A 12,509-nucleotide genomic window follows, 5' to 3' on the forward strand; every position below is an offset into this window, starting at 1 on the left:
GTGTCTCCTCCCAGAGTGACACACCGGGGTTTCTGTGGCCGACCTCAGGCTCTGGCTGGTCTAACGTGAGAGCAGCTCTGCCGACACTAGGACAGCTTCCTAAGGGTCGCGGATATACCCCTGCGAAGTCAAAAATGGATGGGGCAGGAGGACCCCGTGAATGTCCTCGGTGAGTCCGACTGGACGCTCTCCCTTGTGGGAAACACGAGGGCCACAGCGCCCATGGCAGCCCAGCAGCGGCCCCCTCAAGAGAAGCAGAAAAATGCCCGAGACACCAGAGAGACGCCAGGGACAGACAGCAGACAAGAGGACCAGCGGGGAGGGGAAGGGCCGAGCGCAGAGTCTGAGGCCCGGAGCAGGACTCGGGACCGTCAGGAAGCGTGCCCGCCGTCCCCCGCCAGCTGCAGAAGGCTTTCCTGGAGCTGCCCCGGAGCAAGGGGCTGGAGGAGCAAAAGCGGTTAGGGCGGCGGTGTGGCGTGTAGCCGCCGTGAAGGCACAGAGGGTGTCATAGCAGAGGAACTCACGGTGAGTTTACGCTGGAGACAGACGAGCTGTGAGACACGGCACCCCGAGTGTGCTTTACGAAACTGCACATGCAAGAAACAAGACAAAACAGAAGTGAGAAACCAGAGAGGGCTCTAAGGGGCACAGAACACATTTAAGCCACATCAGGTCAGGGCGCAGGCTGCGGTGGGCGTCTGGGCAGGAGGCCGGGGACGCGTCCATCAGAACGGGCACCAGCTGAGACCTCGGGGTAAAAGAGAAGTTGAGAAAGAAAGAGCACCGGGCGGAACAGTGACACAAGAAAGAGCACAGCACCCCCCCACGGCCAGAGGACAAGAAGCTGCGGTCGGGGGGCCAGCCCCACAGCTCGGCACCCTCGGCCCCACGCACGGCACGGGGCTTGGAAGGAGCCAGCACCAAGCGTCCCTGAATTCCAAATGGCTCTTGCCTGCCACTGGGTGTCCCACTGCCACGGGGCTGCCGTGGGACAACCTGTGCATTTGCCTTGCCTCGGAGGCAGAGCAAAGCCAGCTAACGCAGGACACCTTACCTTTCGGCTCCCCCCGAGCCCTGCCACCTGCCTGCCCCGCTCTACCCTTGCACCCCTGAGTCCTGGGCCCCTCAGGCTCCAAACCGGGCGCTGCAGCTGACCGTGACCCTCCCAGGGGCACACGGGCTACATCACCAACCCACTTCCTCACTGGGACTCCAGCCACTTTCCGGAGACTCTCTGGACACCGTCCCAAAACCAGCAGAGAAACCAGAAATCTCTACAACCCTTCCCCTTTGAGGTCACTGCCCTAGGGGAAGACCCCACAGCTTCCCAGCTCCTCCTTCTCAAGGCCGAGTCTACACACTGAGGGGCTCAGAGCAACTCGTCCCCCTGCGGGTCCCAGGAGCAAAGAGGTGTGTGTGTGTGAGCGTGCGGACGCGTGTGAGGTGAGTGAGCACGTGTGGTCCTGGGTGTGACCATACGTGGCAGTGAGTGTTGGGCATCCTGAGTGAACGGTGAGTGTTCGGTCATTCCCTGCCAGGAGCCTGAAGGGGCCATCGCCTGAGGCCACAGCCCAACTCCAGAGGACGGGGACATCCCCTGAGGAGGCAGGAGCCCCGCCCCTCGGGCTCAGCACAGCCGCACAGAACCCGGGGAGCCCCTCGGGCTCAGCACAGCCGCACAGAACCCGGGGAGCCCCTCGAACACTGAGGGCAGGAAGGGCCCTCCCAGGGCGCCACAGCCTCTGGACCAGTCCTCCCGCCTCACAGACCACGCGGCTTGGCTACGGGGACAGAGCCAAGGCGCGTGTCACTCAGGCCTGTCTCACAGCCCACCCAGCAGCAGGAGACAAGCCCACCCACAAACAGATCCACTGGGAGAGGAGAAACAGCTGGGAGGGTGCGGGGCAACGGACAGACAGAACCAGGTCTGAGCCTCGGCTTCCACGCTCAGAGAGGAAAGACAACACCACACGCCCAGAGCTCAGACCTCATCCCCGGGGCAGGATCTCCAGTGACCACATCGGACCGGCCCCATCCGACAGAGGCACACGGAGGACATGCCACAGGAGATAAGGCCCAAAGCTGCATCCCAGGGGAACCTGCCCAAGAAGGGGGAGCACGGAGGCCAAGGCCGGCACACACCCAGGCTGGCCCGGCAGGAATGAGTGGACACCAAGCTCAGGCCCCACCGTGAGGGAGAACACCTGTGCCTCCCCAGGAAGCACCAAGGTGGTGGTCACGCCCACAGCTGGAACTGTGACAGCCTGGGCCTGGGTGTGCCCATCTGCAGCCTCGTGGCTACACAGCAGTGTTCCCGGAGGAGGACGGGGACCGAGGAAGAGCACCCAGACCTCTCTTGGTGGCCTGACAAGTTCTCCCTGGTTGTGCCAAGGGCCCCAGCACCTGCTGCCCGGAGCTCTCAGCCCGATGGGAACAGATGCCCTGCCCTATACCCCTAAGGGATGGGCAGCTCTGGCAGGGACGGGGCCCATGGGACAGCACCCCCCTCTAAAAGCAGAGAAGGCAGATGCTGAAGAGAAATCCACAGGCCCAGGAACGGGTCAGAGGCTCACTAGCTCCCTCTGCTAACGCAGACCACCAGCAGCTACGAGCCCAGGAGAAGGGCCATCTGCCGGGTCTCCACCAAGCAAGCCCAGCACCATGCCGTCCAAGTCACCGAATCAGCCCAACAACCCAGAGACAGCTGAGCCCTGAGCCCCCAGTGGCTGTCTGAGCGGCAACTGCTGAGTCCTCCCCGGCTCTCTGCAGCCCCCGGCATCCCTGCCCCGGGGTCAGGGGCCTCCTCTAGCTTCTCCCCCCCAGAGGCCAGTGCTTCCTGCTCGGCTGAGGGCAGGTGCTCTGCAAAGGCCTTCCTAGCAAACCGGCCATCCCCCCAGGGACCGCTGGACAAGAACAGGGCCACGACGACGCACACATGACACACAGGTACTCACACACGCAAGCGGACACGGGCCCTCGCGCACACCTGCACACCCGCTCTCCCCGCACACTCGTCCACCTGCCGGCACACACGCTCAGCAGCCCGGACGCGTGTGCACTGCAGCTGTTCCTGGGGGCAGGGAGAGGGAGAGGCCCGCTGCGTCGGAAATTGGAGGTCTGTGTGGGTGGGCCGTGGCACCGAGGACAAGTGCCCAGCTCCGAGTGCACTCAGCCTGGAGAGCGAGCTCCCCGCGAGCAGGGCTCCTTCCTCTGTGCTCTCTCATGGCCCCCCTGATACTAGCCCAGACGTCCTCCCTCAGTCCCAGTCCTCCCTGCCCACCCCGGGGGACCTCCCCCACCACACAGCAGCCTTTGGCCCTGGGTTGGCCCCTCTGTCCCAGCTCTGAGGGCCCAGTACTTCCCACTGTGGTTTGCAATGTGCCTGGAGGCTCAGGGGAACCTCAGGGTGACCAGTCTCCCCGGGGAAGCCTTGGCCCTGCCTTCACCTTTTGTCATCCTCGAGGCTTCCCTTGGCCTCTGTCCCCATACTGAGCCCTTGGAGATGTTTTGGGGAAGTGCAATAAGTCTCTTGGGCTGCTGACGTGCGGCGCAAATCGTCTGGCTCAAAAACACATCCCTAAACAGTGGAGTCCGGACAGACACACTGACCTGACCCCCGACTCACACCCCGTGTCCAGCCAGAGGCCTGGAGCCACCCAAGCCTGCTGAGGACCAAGTCAGAGCCAGTCCGACCCCCGGAGGGAGGGCCACGCACTGTCAGGCCTTGCTCCGCCTGCAACGGGGAGAAGCCACAGAGCTCTTGCTCGCGGGCTGCTGCAGGAGGGGAGCCAGGAGGGGAGCCATTCCCTTGCATCACGGCTCCTGGGGGCTGCGTCCCAAGAAGCTCCAGCCAGTATAAGGGATTCTGAGGAAGCCCCAGGAGGAGCGTCCTGCAGAGGCTCAGCCCAAGGCTGCAGCGACCCCCGCCACCTGCCCCCCCCCCCCCCCCCCCCACCAAGAGCCTTACGCGGCGGCAATGGAGATATTGGCAGCAGACATGGGACTGACTTCGGCCACTTCTTTGGCCTTTTGGAGAGCAAGCTTCTGGTTGGCTGCTTCTTCCATCTCCTCTTCGTCCTGTTTGAACAGACCGAAGTGTGATGCGTCTACTCTCACCACGTCAGCTCTCCGCTGCCCCCCCACCGCCGTGGCCTCTAAGTCCTTCCTGCCCTCGCACCTGGGGGCTGGCAGCGGCTCCCGCCCTGAGCACCAGTTCCACACAGGCTCTCTGGCAGCCGGCAGGGACCACCTTCCATGCCTGCTACTCCAGGCAACCGTCCCCAAGAGTCTCGCCTCAAGCCCTCCTGCTGTGGGCCATCTGCCAGGGTGTCACAGCTGGTAACGTCCACCCCACTCGTGAGCTCCAGCCACCGGGACCCGGCTGCTGCCTGCGTGTCTGTCCCACAGCGTCCCCACTCGGCTCCATCAGAATGCACATCCTCCTTCCCCCACCCACTGCCCTTCGCCTGAGGGGAACCCGTCCTACCCGAACAAAGCCTCTGCCCCGAAGCTGTGAGCAAAGGCAAGAGGCAGAGCTGTGCACCCTGAGCCTGGATCCCGGCCCCACGCACTCACAGGAATCAGCAGCAGCGGTGGGTCTCACCGGACCACCTCCTGGCCTTTGCGCCCCTCCTCCTGGGACCCATCAAGCCACATGTGTCTACCCGTCTCCAGCTGTGGCTGTGGCAAGTCCCTCCCTGGGTCCGCCTGGACAGCCACCCCAGTGCCTGTGTTCCCTCCCCCACCAAGCTCCTGGGGAAGACCCGCGACTCTCCAGCACACTGGAAAATACCTTGCCTCTGCCTCCCATGAGAAGGGCAGTGGGCGTCTGGGCAGACCCTCTGGTCTGACCCCAGGTCTCCAGGAAGAACCAACTGCTCTGCTCCTGGGACCTGGATGCAAGCTCGGGGCTGTGCCCGTGGGCCCACGGAGGGAAACTAAGGCCCCCATGTAACTCAGCTAGACTGCAGAGACCATCCGTATTTCCCCAGATACCCCAATCCCGAGCCCACCTGGCTTCCGTGGACAGTGACATTCCCACTGTGGCCCAAAATGCCCATGAATTTTCTCCTAGAGGCCCCCAAATGGCCAGAACTAAGACCGCTAGCTGCCTGCAGACTTCCCAGCAAGACGTCCTCAAGCTTCAGGCTCCACAGAGCAGGCGAACTCTATCCACCACGGAACCCTGTCAAGGCCCTTCTTCAAGCTGGAGGCGCCGTCCCGGTCCCAGCCCTCCAGGCCAAAGGGCGAGCTTCTAGACTCCGCACAGTTGATTCCCACTTAGAAAGGAATGTGATGCTGTAACACACTGTGGGAACGTACAGGAAGGACCCGGAAACCCTCCAGGCAGACACAGCGGGGTCTCTGCCTGCCCCAGCTGCCAAGTTAGGGGAATTCCTGAATTGGGGCAGGTGGCCTCCAGGGGCCATCGCACGGGCTGTCTGTGCATGGAGACAGGGCCCCAAGGACATGGCTTCCTGGTGTGTCCTCACTGCTGCACAGCTGGTAAAGACCGTGAGAACTTCAGACACAGGCTCACCCCTGCCCCAAGACAGCCAGGGCTCCTGGGCACCACCAGTTCTTGGCGACCCGGAAATCCGGACCCCAAGATGTGCCCTGTGGATGCAGGCCCCCTGGCCCCGCCCCAGCAGCCCAGCCAGGAGTCTCAGACTGTCACTCTCAAGCAACTTCTGGATGGCCGAGCCCCTCTCTCTCGCCCAGGCTGACATGGAAATGAGCAGGCGGGCGGGACTTCCGCGTCCTCGGAGGGCAGCAGCCAGAGCAAGGGAGGCATCTCTACCCACAGGCCCCAGCACAGCCTCAGCCTGGGCTGGGAGAAGAGGCAGTCTGAGCAGAAGCAAAGGAAGACAGGGGACTAGGCCTGCCCCCAGCAGGCGCCCATCTTCCAGAGAGCAGGGAGGGGGCGGCGGGGGCCCTGCGGGGCTCGTACGGTCGGGAGCCCCTCTGCGGACAGCAGACTCGTCCCGCACCCGCCCTCCACGCGGAAGGCCTGCGTCTGGCTGGGCCCCAGGACAGCAATGGTGTTGCCAGCTGTGTGGACGGCAGCAGACACACGCAGGGCTGTGCACGCGGTGAGCTCCAGCACACGGGCACGCGCCCAGAAAGGGGCACACACCGGGCACGCACTCTGCCGAGAAAGCTGGCACGCGGGGCCTCTGCCGCAGGGGGCCTGACAGGCGGCCGGACCCTCCGCACCAGGAGCTGGGGCTCGTTCAAAGCACAGGCCTGAGGCCGGACCGCGGGAGAGCAGGCCGCCCCCTCCACGGCTGTGTCCTCGGGAAGGAAACCACAGGGGAGGACATGTACAATCACGCCGCCCGCCAGGCTCCAGGACGAGAGATGAGTGTCAGAGGCCGCCCGCTGGGACGAGAGGCCGTCCTGCCGAGTCCCAGCCCCGCCGACAAGGACGCGGCAGAGATCCTGCCGGCGCCAGCCAGGCCCGGCCTCGCAGGACAGCACCGCCGGCGACCACCCCGGCTCACCCGGCACACTCAGCACTGACCACCGGGGCCCCTCACCGCCCAGGGACGAGCACAGGGACCCCACGCCTCCCTTCAGGGTCTCCATCGCACGCGTGCCTCTGGCTGAGGGGACACCTGCCACTTCATTCAGCCACGTCTCCTGCCACACGTCAGGGTGCTTCCCCCCAGGCCAGGAGTCTGCCCCCCACTCCTCAAGGCTCTCTCTGGGCGGCACCTCTTGTTCCGGCCACTCTCTCCAGGCCGTGGCTTCTCCACGAGCTGCCCCTCCTGCCCCGGCGTCTCTCACGCCCCCTCCACACCGTCACCACACCCCAGCGGCAGCCTAACTCCCACCTGCCTGCGACCTTGAGGAGACGCTCCAGACAGCGGTCACCTGAGCCCTTAACCCTGAACTGGCCCTCCGCGGGGCCCTCTGGGTCCACGCAGTGGGACACGGGTGGCTGCCCCACCCCCTGCCCCTCCTGGGCTGTGGGCCGTGTCCCTGCACACGTACCTTGGTCAGTTCCTGAGCGTTGGCGAGGTTGTCCACGGCAATAGCCAGGAAGACATTCAGCAGAGTGTCTGGTTGGCTCCAGCTAAGGAAGGGAACCTTCTGCCCCAGCCCCGAGCCTCCCACAGCCACAGCCCAGCTTCCCCCGGGCAGAACTGGGCCCCCCTCCCCTGACGAGACCTCAGCCTCCTTCCCTTAGTGGCCACATGCCCTCCGGGGGCCCTCGCTCTGCCGGCCCGGCACCCAGACACACAGCCAAGCGAGCGGACCGGGCTGCCGCCTCTTCCCACAAGCTCCTGTCCTGTGCGCCCCGGGGCAGCATGTCCCCAGGACCAGCCCGCCCCTGCACTCTGTTCCAGCAGACCCAGGCCCTCCCCCGTCGCCTTGTCCCTCAGCACTGCCGACGTTTGGAGCGGGGCGACCCTTTGCGTGGGACGTTGGGCACCCTCTGTGACGCCCTGCCCAGCACCAGGGTGCAGCAGCCCCTCCCCAGGGCAACCACGCCATCTCAGACCCGGCCGGTGTCCTCTGGGGAAACGGTCACCCCAGTCAGAGCCCCGGCACAGAGCTCTTTCCCCACAGGCCTGGGGACGCACCACCCCCAACCCAACCCAGGGGCAGGTCTTTCTGCCAGGGCCAGCCTTGAGGAGCAGCCGGTTTGTGGAAGGCCAGCAGCGGTGACTGGCTGCTCAGGACCCAGTCTGGCAGGGAGATGCCCCTGACACACAAGGGGGCCCATGTACCCAGTACCACCTCATAGGCAAGGCTGCTCAGGGCTCCAGCAGATCAGAGGAGGACGGGACACGAGGCTGGGGTCCACTTCCCCACACTAACCCAGCGACGAGCACCTCGGAGGCCTTCCCACACCTGGAGAGCAGGTCTAAGGCCAGGACCCAGAGCTCAGGGCCCAGCCGGAGAGATGCACAGAGGCAGAGGGAATGACGCCCGTTGGCCAGCACGAGGCCTGACCACAGGCACCCCCGGCCTGACCGTGCAGGGTCAGGATGAGCTCCAGGCCACAGCTCGGTCCCGGGGGTGGGGGGCGGCACCTCCTTCCGACAGCACTCATTCCCCACCCCACCCCCACCATCTGAGTCAACACTGCAGGCTCCTGCCCTCTCCAACAACCCTGTCAGCCACCCCCAGGTCCCACCCGCCTGCTAAACAGTGAAACAAACACTCCCCCCCAGTCCCCCGACTTCTCCTTGCTGGGTTTCCTGCCCCCACAAAGGCAGGGCTCCCTGCCGTGGGGTCCGGAGCTAACGGATGGTGTGAATGGAGGCCTGCAGGGTCACGGGTCCCAGGCCAGCGGAGAGCCAGCCAGGCAGGGGCAAGGAGAGACAAACAGGGTCAAGTGTCCAGGTGTGCGTGTGGGGAAACAGGGCAGAGCCGTAGGGGCTGTAGGGCGGTCTGGAAGAAGATGAGTCACACCTGTGGGCCAGCCCCACACTTTCTCCAGCCCCATGGGGTATTAGGGCAGGTCCGCCTCGGCACCAGCGCTCTCCCAGGAGCCCGAGGCATCGTCCTTGTGGGCTGGAAACTGCACGTCAACCACTCAGGGGCTCCGATGTGCAGACGACTCTAAGGACCCAAGTGTCCCTGCTCAGCCCGGATCTCTTTCCCGGGGCCCACATTCACGCCCTCCTCTCCTGGCCCATTACACTCCCCCCTACGTCCTGACCCTGAAGCCTCCTCTTCCCCAGCAGCCGGACTGAGGGCAGAGCGGCCACGGAGCTCCTGGCCTTTCCCTGGCCCCACACACCCCCTCCCAGTCCGAGGTCCTGAAATATGAGCCCAACAGGCTCCCGGCACAGGAAACCTCACTGCGTATTTCTCTGCGGGTAGGATATGTCCAGCAGGGAGCAGTTTTTTAAAAGCCCAGTGCCAAAATTTAATTACTGATTTAAAGTGGACCAACAAAACAAGGCCAGACCCACGGCCGTCAGGGTTCAAAGCCCGTGTCTCCCCACAGCGTCCCTCCTGCGCCTGCCCCTGACCAAACCTTCCCCTCTGCAGACCGGCATGCGCGCGTGCTTCCCTCGGCCTCCAGTCCCCCCGGCTCAGGCTGCCTGGAGGCTTCACTGTGCAGACTTAAGCCAGGTCCCCTGTGGGCGGAGCCGCAGGGCTCGGGGCAGCCCAGCCCCAGAGAAGGATACAATTTCCAAACAGCGTCAGGACGATGAAGTAAAAGGAGGAGAACATGCCTTTGCTGACTCCGCCTTGCGACTCGATCCCGTGGTACATCACTGCGTTCCAGTCCTCTCCCGTCAGGATCTGTGGGGACAGCACCACAGGGCACGCCCGCCTGACCACCTGCGCCCACGGGCACACGCAGGGGCAGGATCAGGGTCAAGACACAGCTGTGTCCCCAGAGCCCAGGGGCACACGTGCGCACACACACACAGCTGCTAGAGGACAGTGCTTCTGGAGGGCAAAGTGGCCCACGGTCCTCCAGAGAAACTTCCAGAAAGACGCAGGCCCCGAAAGAGGCCTATGCTCCAGCTTTCTGGCCAAAACCAGAAGGAGCACCAAGCCGAAGGGAAAGGCGAGCAAAGGGAGGAGGAGAACCGTCGCTGTGAGCTGGGGAAAGGGGGCCAGGCTGGGCAGGCCGGACTTCCACCCCAGAGCCGCCTGGGCCACGACGTTGTCTGGGAGACGGTGGGTCCAGCAAAGAGGGTGGCTGGACGCAGTCCCTGCCGTCAGGAAAAACGTCGCTCCTTGCTGCCGTATATGTGGGAACGTGCGAGAGGAGAACGTAAGAGACGTTCATGTGTCCACCCATCAAAATGGACACTGCTCACACCCGTCCCGTGGGCATCAGGTCCCACTGGCCGTGGTCACTCCCGACAGACGACCCAATCGCAAACCTGGTGAGGAACCACGTCAGTAGAATTCCACGTACACGGCACGTGTGTCTATGAACCAAACTCACCACGCGTGCTCCAGCAGTCCCGGGCAGGCGTCGGACGACACGCGCCGCTCATCGGCTCGCCGTCCTCACCCAGGATTGTATCTTTGAAGTCCGTGCTCACGAGGCACACGGAGCCCCTGACTCCCGACCCCCAGTGCACAGTGTCCCTCAGGCCCTCCACCCACACGCCCGCTGCCTTCCTTCTCCCCGGGGTTGTGCTGCCGAGTCGCACCGCATGCACAGGAGGTCTGCCCACACCGGGGTGGCCAGGCGGCAGGCCACGTGCACCTCTGCCCGATGAGAGGCGTCCCGTGGGGCCACTGCCGCTGGCTGAGGGACGAGAGGGCCAGCTGGTCAGGGGCCGTTCTCTGGGGCCTCCCCCAGACGCCTGGTCTTCCTTGCCCCGACTTGAGACCTCCGCGAGCGTCCTGGTTCGCTCCCGCCCTCTGTCTGCAGGAACTGCTCACTGGAGAGCTTGTGACCAAGTGCCACGCATCTAAGAAATTCCTCTCCATTGGAAGGCAATACAAATACTCTTCTGTATTTTCTTCAAACCACTGTAAAGTGTGGTTTCCCACAGTTAGGGTTTTAATGCAACTAGAGCCTGCGCTCCCTGTTCTGTGCGTGCGTGGGGACGAAGACCGACGTTCTGCCCCAGTGGAAAGCCAGCTTTTACAGACCTACCGCTTAAACCCTTCTGGGCCCCCTCCTCCTGCCGTGGCAGCCTCCCACCGAGCCTGGCCACGTTTCCGGCGTCTCTCGTCTGCTCTCCTGGCGTTTCGTCCTCGTATCCCAACCCTCCCGCCGTAGCTTCGTGAAAACTCTTACCCGTGGTAAGGCAAACCCTGCCTTCCTGAATTGTCTTGGCGATTCTTGGATGCTGAGTCTTCCACGTTAACAATATGCTGAATTCCAAGAGATTAAATTAGGAGAACGGATGCCTTTGCCACGTTCAGGCCTCCCTCCCCATTACAAATATACCCCTGTGTACCCAGATCTGTAGGCCCTTTGATAACAAGTCATAATTTCCCCCGTAAAAGGCCTACATACTGTTTCTAGATTCCTGGGTGCCTTAAAGCTTTTGTTGCCTCTAGAATGAAATATTTCATTTTAACTGAATTTTCCAATCGAACGGTTAAGTTACAGGAAAGCTATATTTTTGTACGTTGGTCTCGTGTTCAGCAGCACAAGTGAATTTTATGTCCTTGGTAGGACATCTAAGGTAGGACATCACCTTATACGGGTGCCACGCCCAGGGCAGGAAAAGAGTTCTACAGACCCCTTGTCTTTAATGGCTAGAATGCTATTCAGGTTTTTAATTTCTTCTTGAGCTAATTTATGTGTTTGAGGTTTTCCTATAAAGGTGCATGTTTCCCCTTAGTTTTCAAAACTCTGGCCATAATATTTTGGGGGGATTTAAAATAATCTCTCCCTTCCCTGCAGGCCTCCCCTCCAGTCTCTAGCTTTCGTCTGTGCGTTCTCTCTTGGCCGGTCTTGCTGAGATGCTGTCTACTGTATTAGTCTCCCCTACAGCAAGCTTTTTATGATTTGGCCATCTTGGTGTTTTAGTTTTGTGTTATTAACCATTTTTTCCTGCTTTCAATTTTTCTTTTGTTTACCTGTTTGCTTTTCTAGGTTTTTAAGACAAGTATATCACTAGTTTATTTCCAGTCTTCCTTTTATTTTGATGATTGCATTTAAGGTTGTAACTTTTCCTCTAAGTATTGCTTCTGTCTCATTCCATAAGTTTGGATGCCATAATTCACGTCTAAGCATTTTGTGAGTCTGTTGTGGAGTCTTGTTTAGCTCGGTCCTTCAGCTTTCAAATCTGGGGAAGGTTTCGAACAACTTACACATGGTATGTTTATTTACATTCCATTAAGAATGTGCTCTACAGGATGACAATTCCTCAATACTTGTGGGAATTTCCTGGGTGACTTAACAAGTGGTCAGTTTCCACAAACGTCCTCTGTGTCCCAAAAGATGACTGTTTCGTTTGCCGTCCGCTGGGTGAAGAGCTCCACAGAACTCACCTCATCCTATGTTTTGACGAAACGTATCCCAAACCTCGTGTGAGGTGGGGACGTCCACGGGCTTCTGTCCGTTGCTGCTCAGGGTGCTGTGAGGTCATGCTGGCCCACGATCGCTGCCTTCTTTCTGTTGTTATGGAACGCACTTCTTTATTTTTACCAAAGCTTTGCTCTCGTAACTGGAACTTTGGCGGATGTTAGTACCACACCAGCTTTCTTGCGGATGACTTCTACTTCGTCTACCTTTCTGCATCCCTCAACGCTTTATTTCAGTCCTCTCTCAAACACCCAGAACGGAAGGATGGGTAATTCCCAGCAGACCTCCATGTACCGACTACTGGGCTTAAGAGCCCTCAAAGGGAGAGGCATCCCCCGACTAGAACGCCTCCAGCCTCCCAGCGGCACGGCGCCCGCATCCGGTCTTCCTCATTCCCAGGCAAGCGTTTCCATGCTCACGGCATAGATGCCATAGACGATATTGTTTTTCATGTTTTCATCCTTATGTAAGTAGTATCATACGGTGTGTATTTTTTTGAATCTGGCTCTTTTTTTTTGCTCACTATTATACCTGTGAG

The 12,509-nt window shown here is 61.3% G+C and overlaps 1 protein-coding gene across 15 annotated transcripts in view; it reads right to left on the reverse strand.

Annotated features, from left to right (window-relative positions):
• Nucleotides 1–12,509, reverse strand: part of CACNA1B (calcium voltage-gated channel subunit alpha1 B) — a 179,992-nt gene that overhangs the window by 92,621 nt on the left and 74,862 nt on the right. For 8 of the 15 annotated variants that reach the window (XM_046022836.1, XM_046022834.1, XM_046022833.1 and 5 more), the window contains exons 16-18: nt 9,150–9,267; nt 6,997–7,064; nt 3,968–4,077 (exon numbers count right to left, since the gene is read on the reverse strand). In XM_046022836.1, coding sequence (XP_045878792.1) covers nt 3,968–4,077; nt 6,997–7,064; nt 9,150–9,267 — 296 coding nt within the window. Of the gene's footprint in view, nt 1–524; nt 588–3,967; nt 4,078–6,996; nt 7,065–9,149; nt 9,268–12,509 lie in introns of all 15 variants that reach the window. The other 7 variants (XM_046022822.1, XM_046022826.1, XM_046022823.1 and 4 more) reach the window with 1 other exon arrangement.

The sequence above is a fragment of the Meles meles genome, chromosome 11 (assembly GCF_922984935.1).
Source record: "Meles meles chromosome 11, mMelMel3.1 paternal haplotype, whole genome shotgun sequence".
Taxonomy (NCBI): Eukaryota; Metazoa; Chordata; class Mammalia; order Carnivora; family Mustelidae; genus Meles; species Meles meles.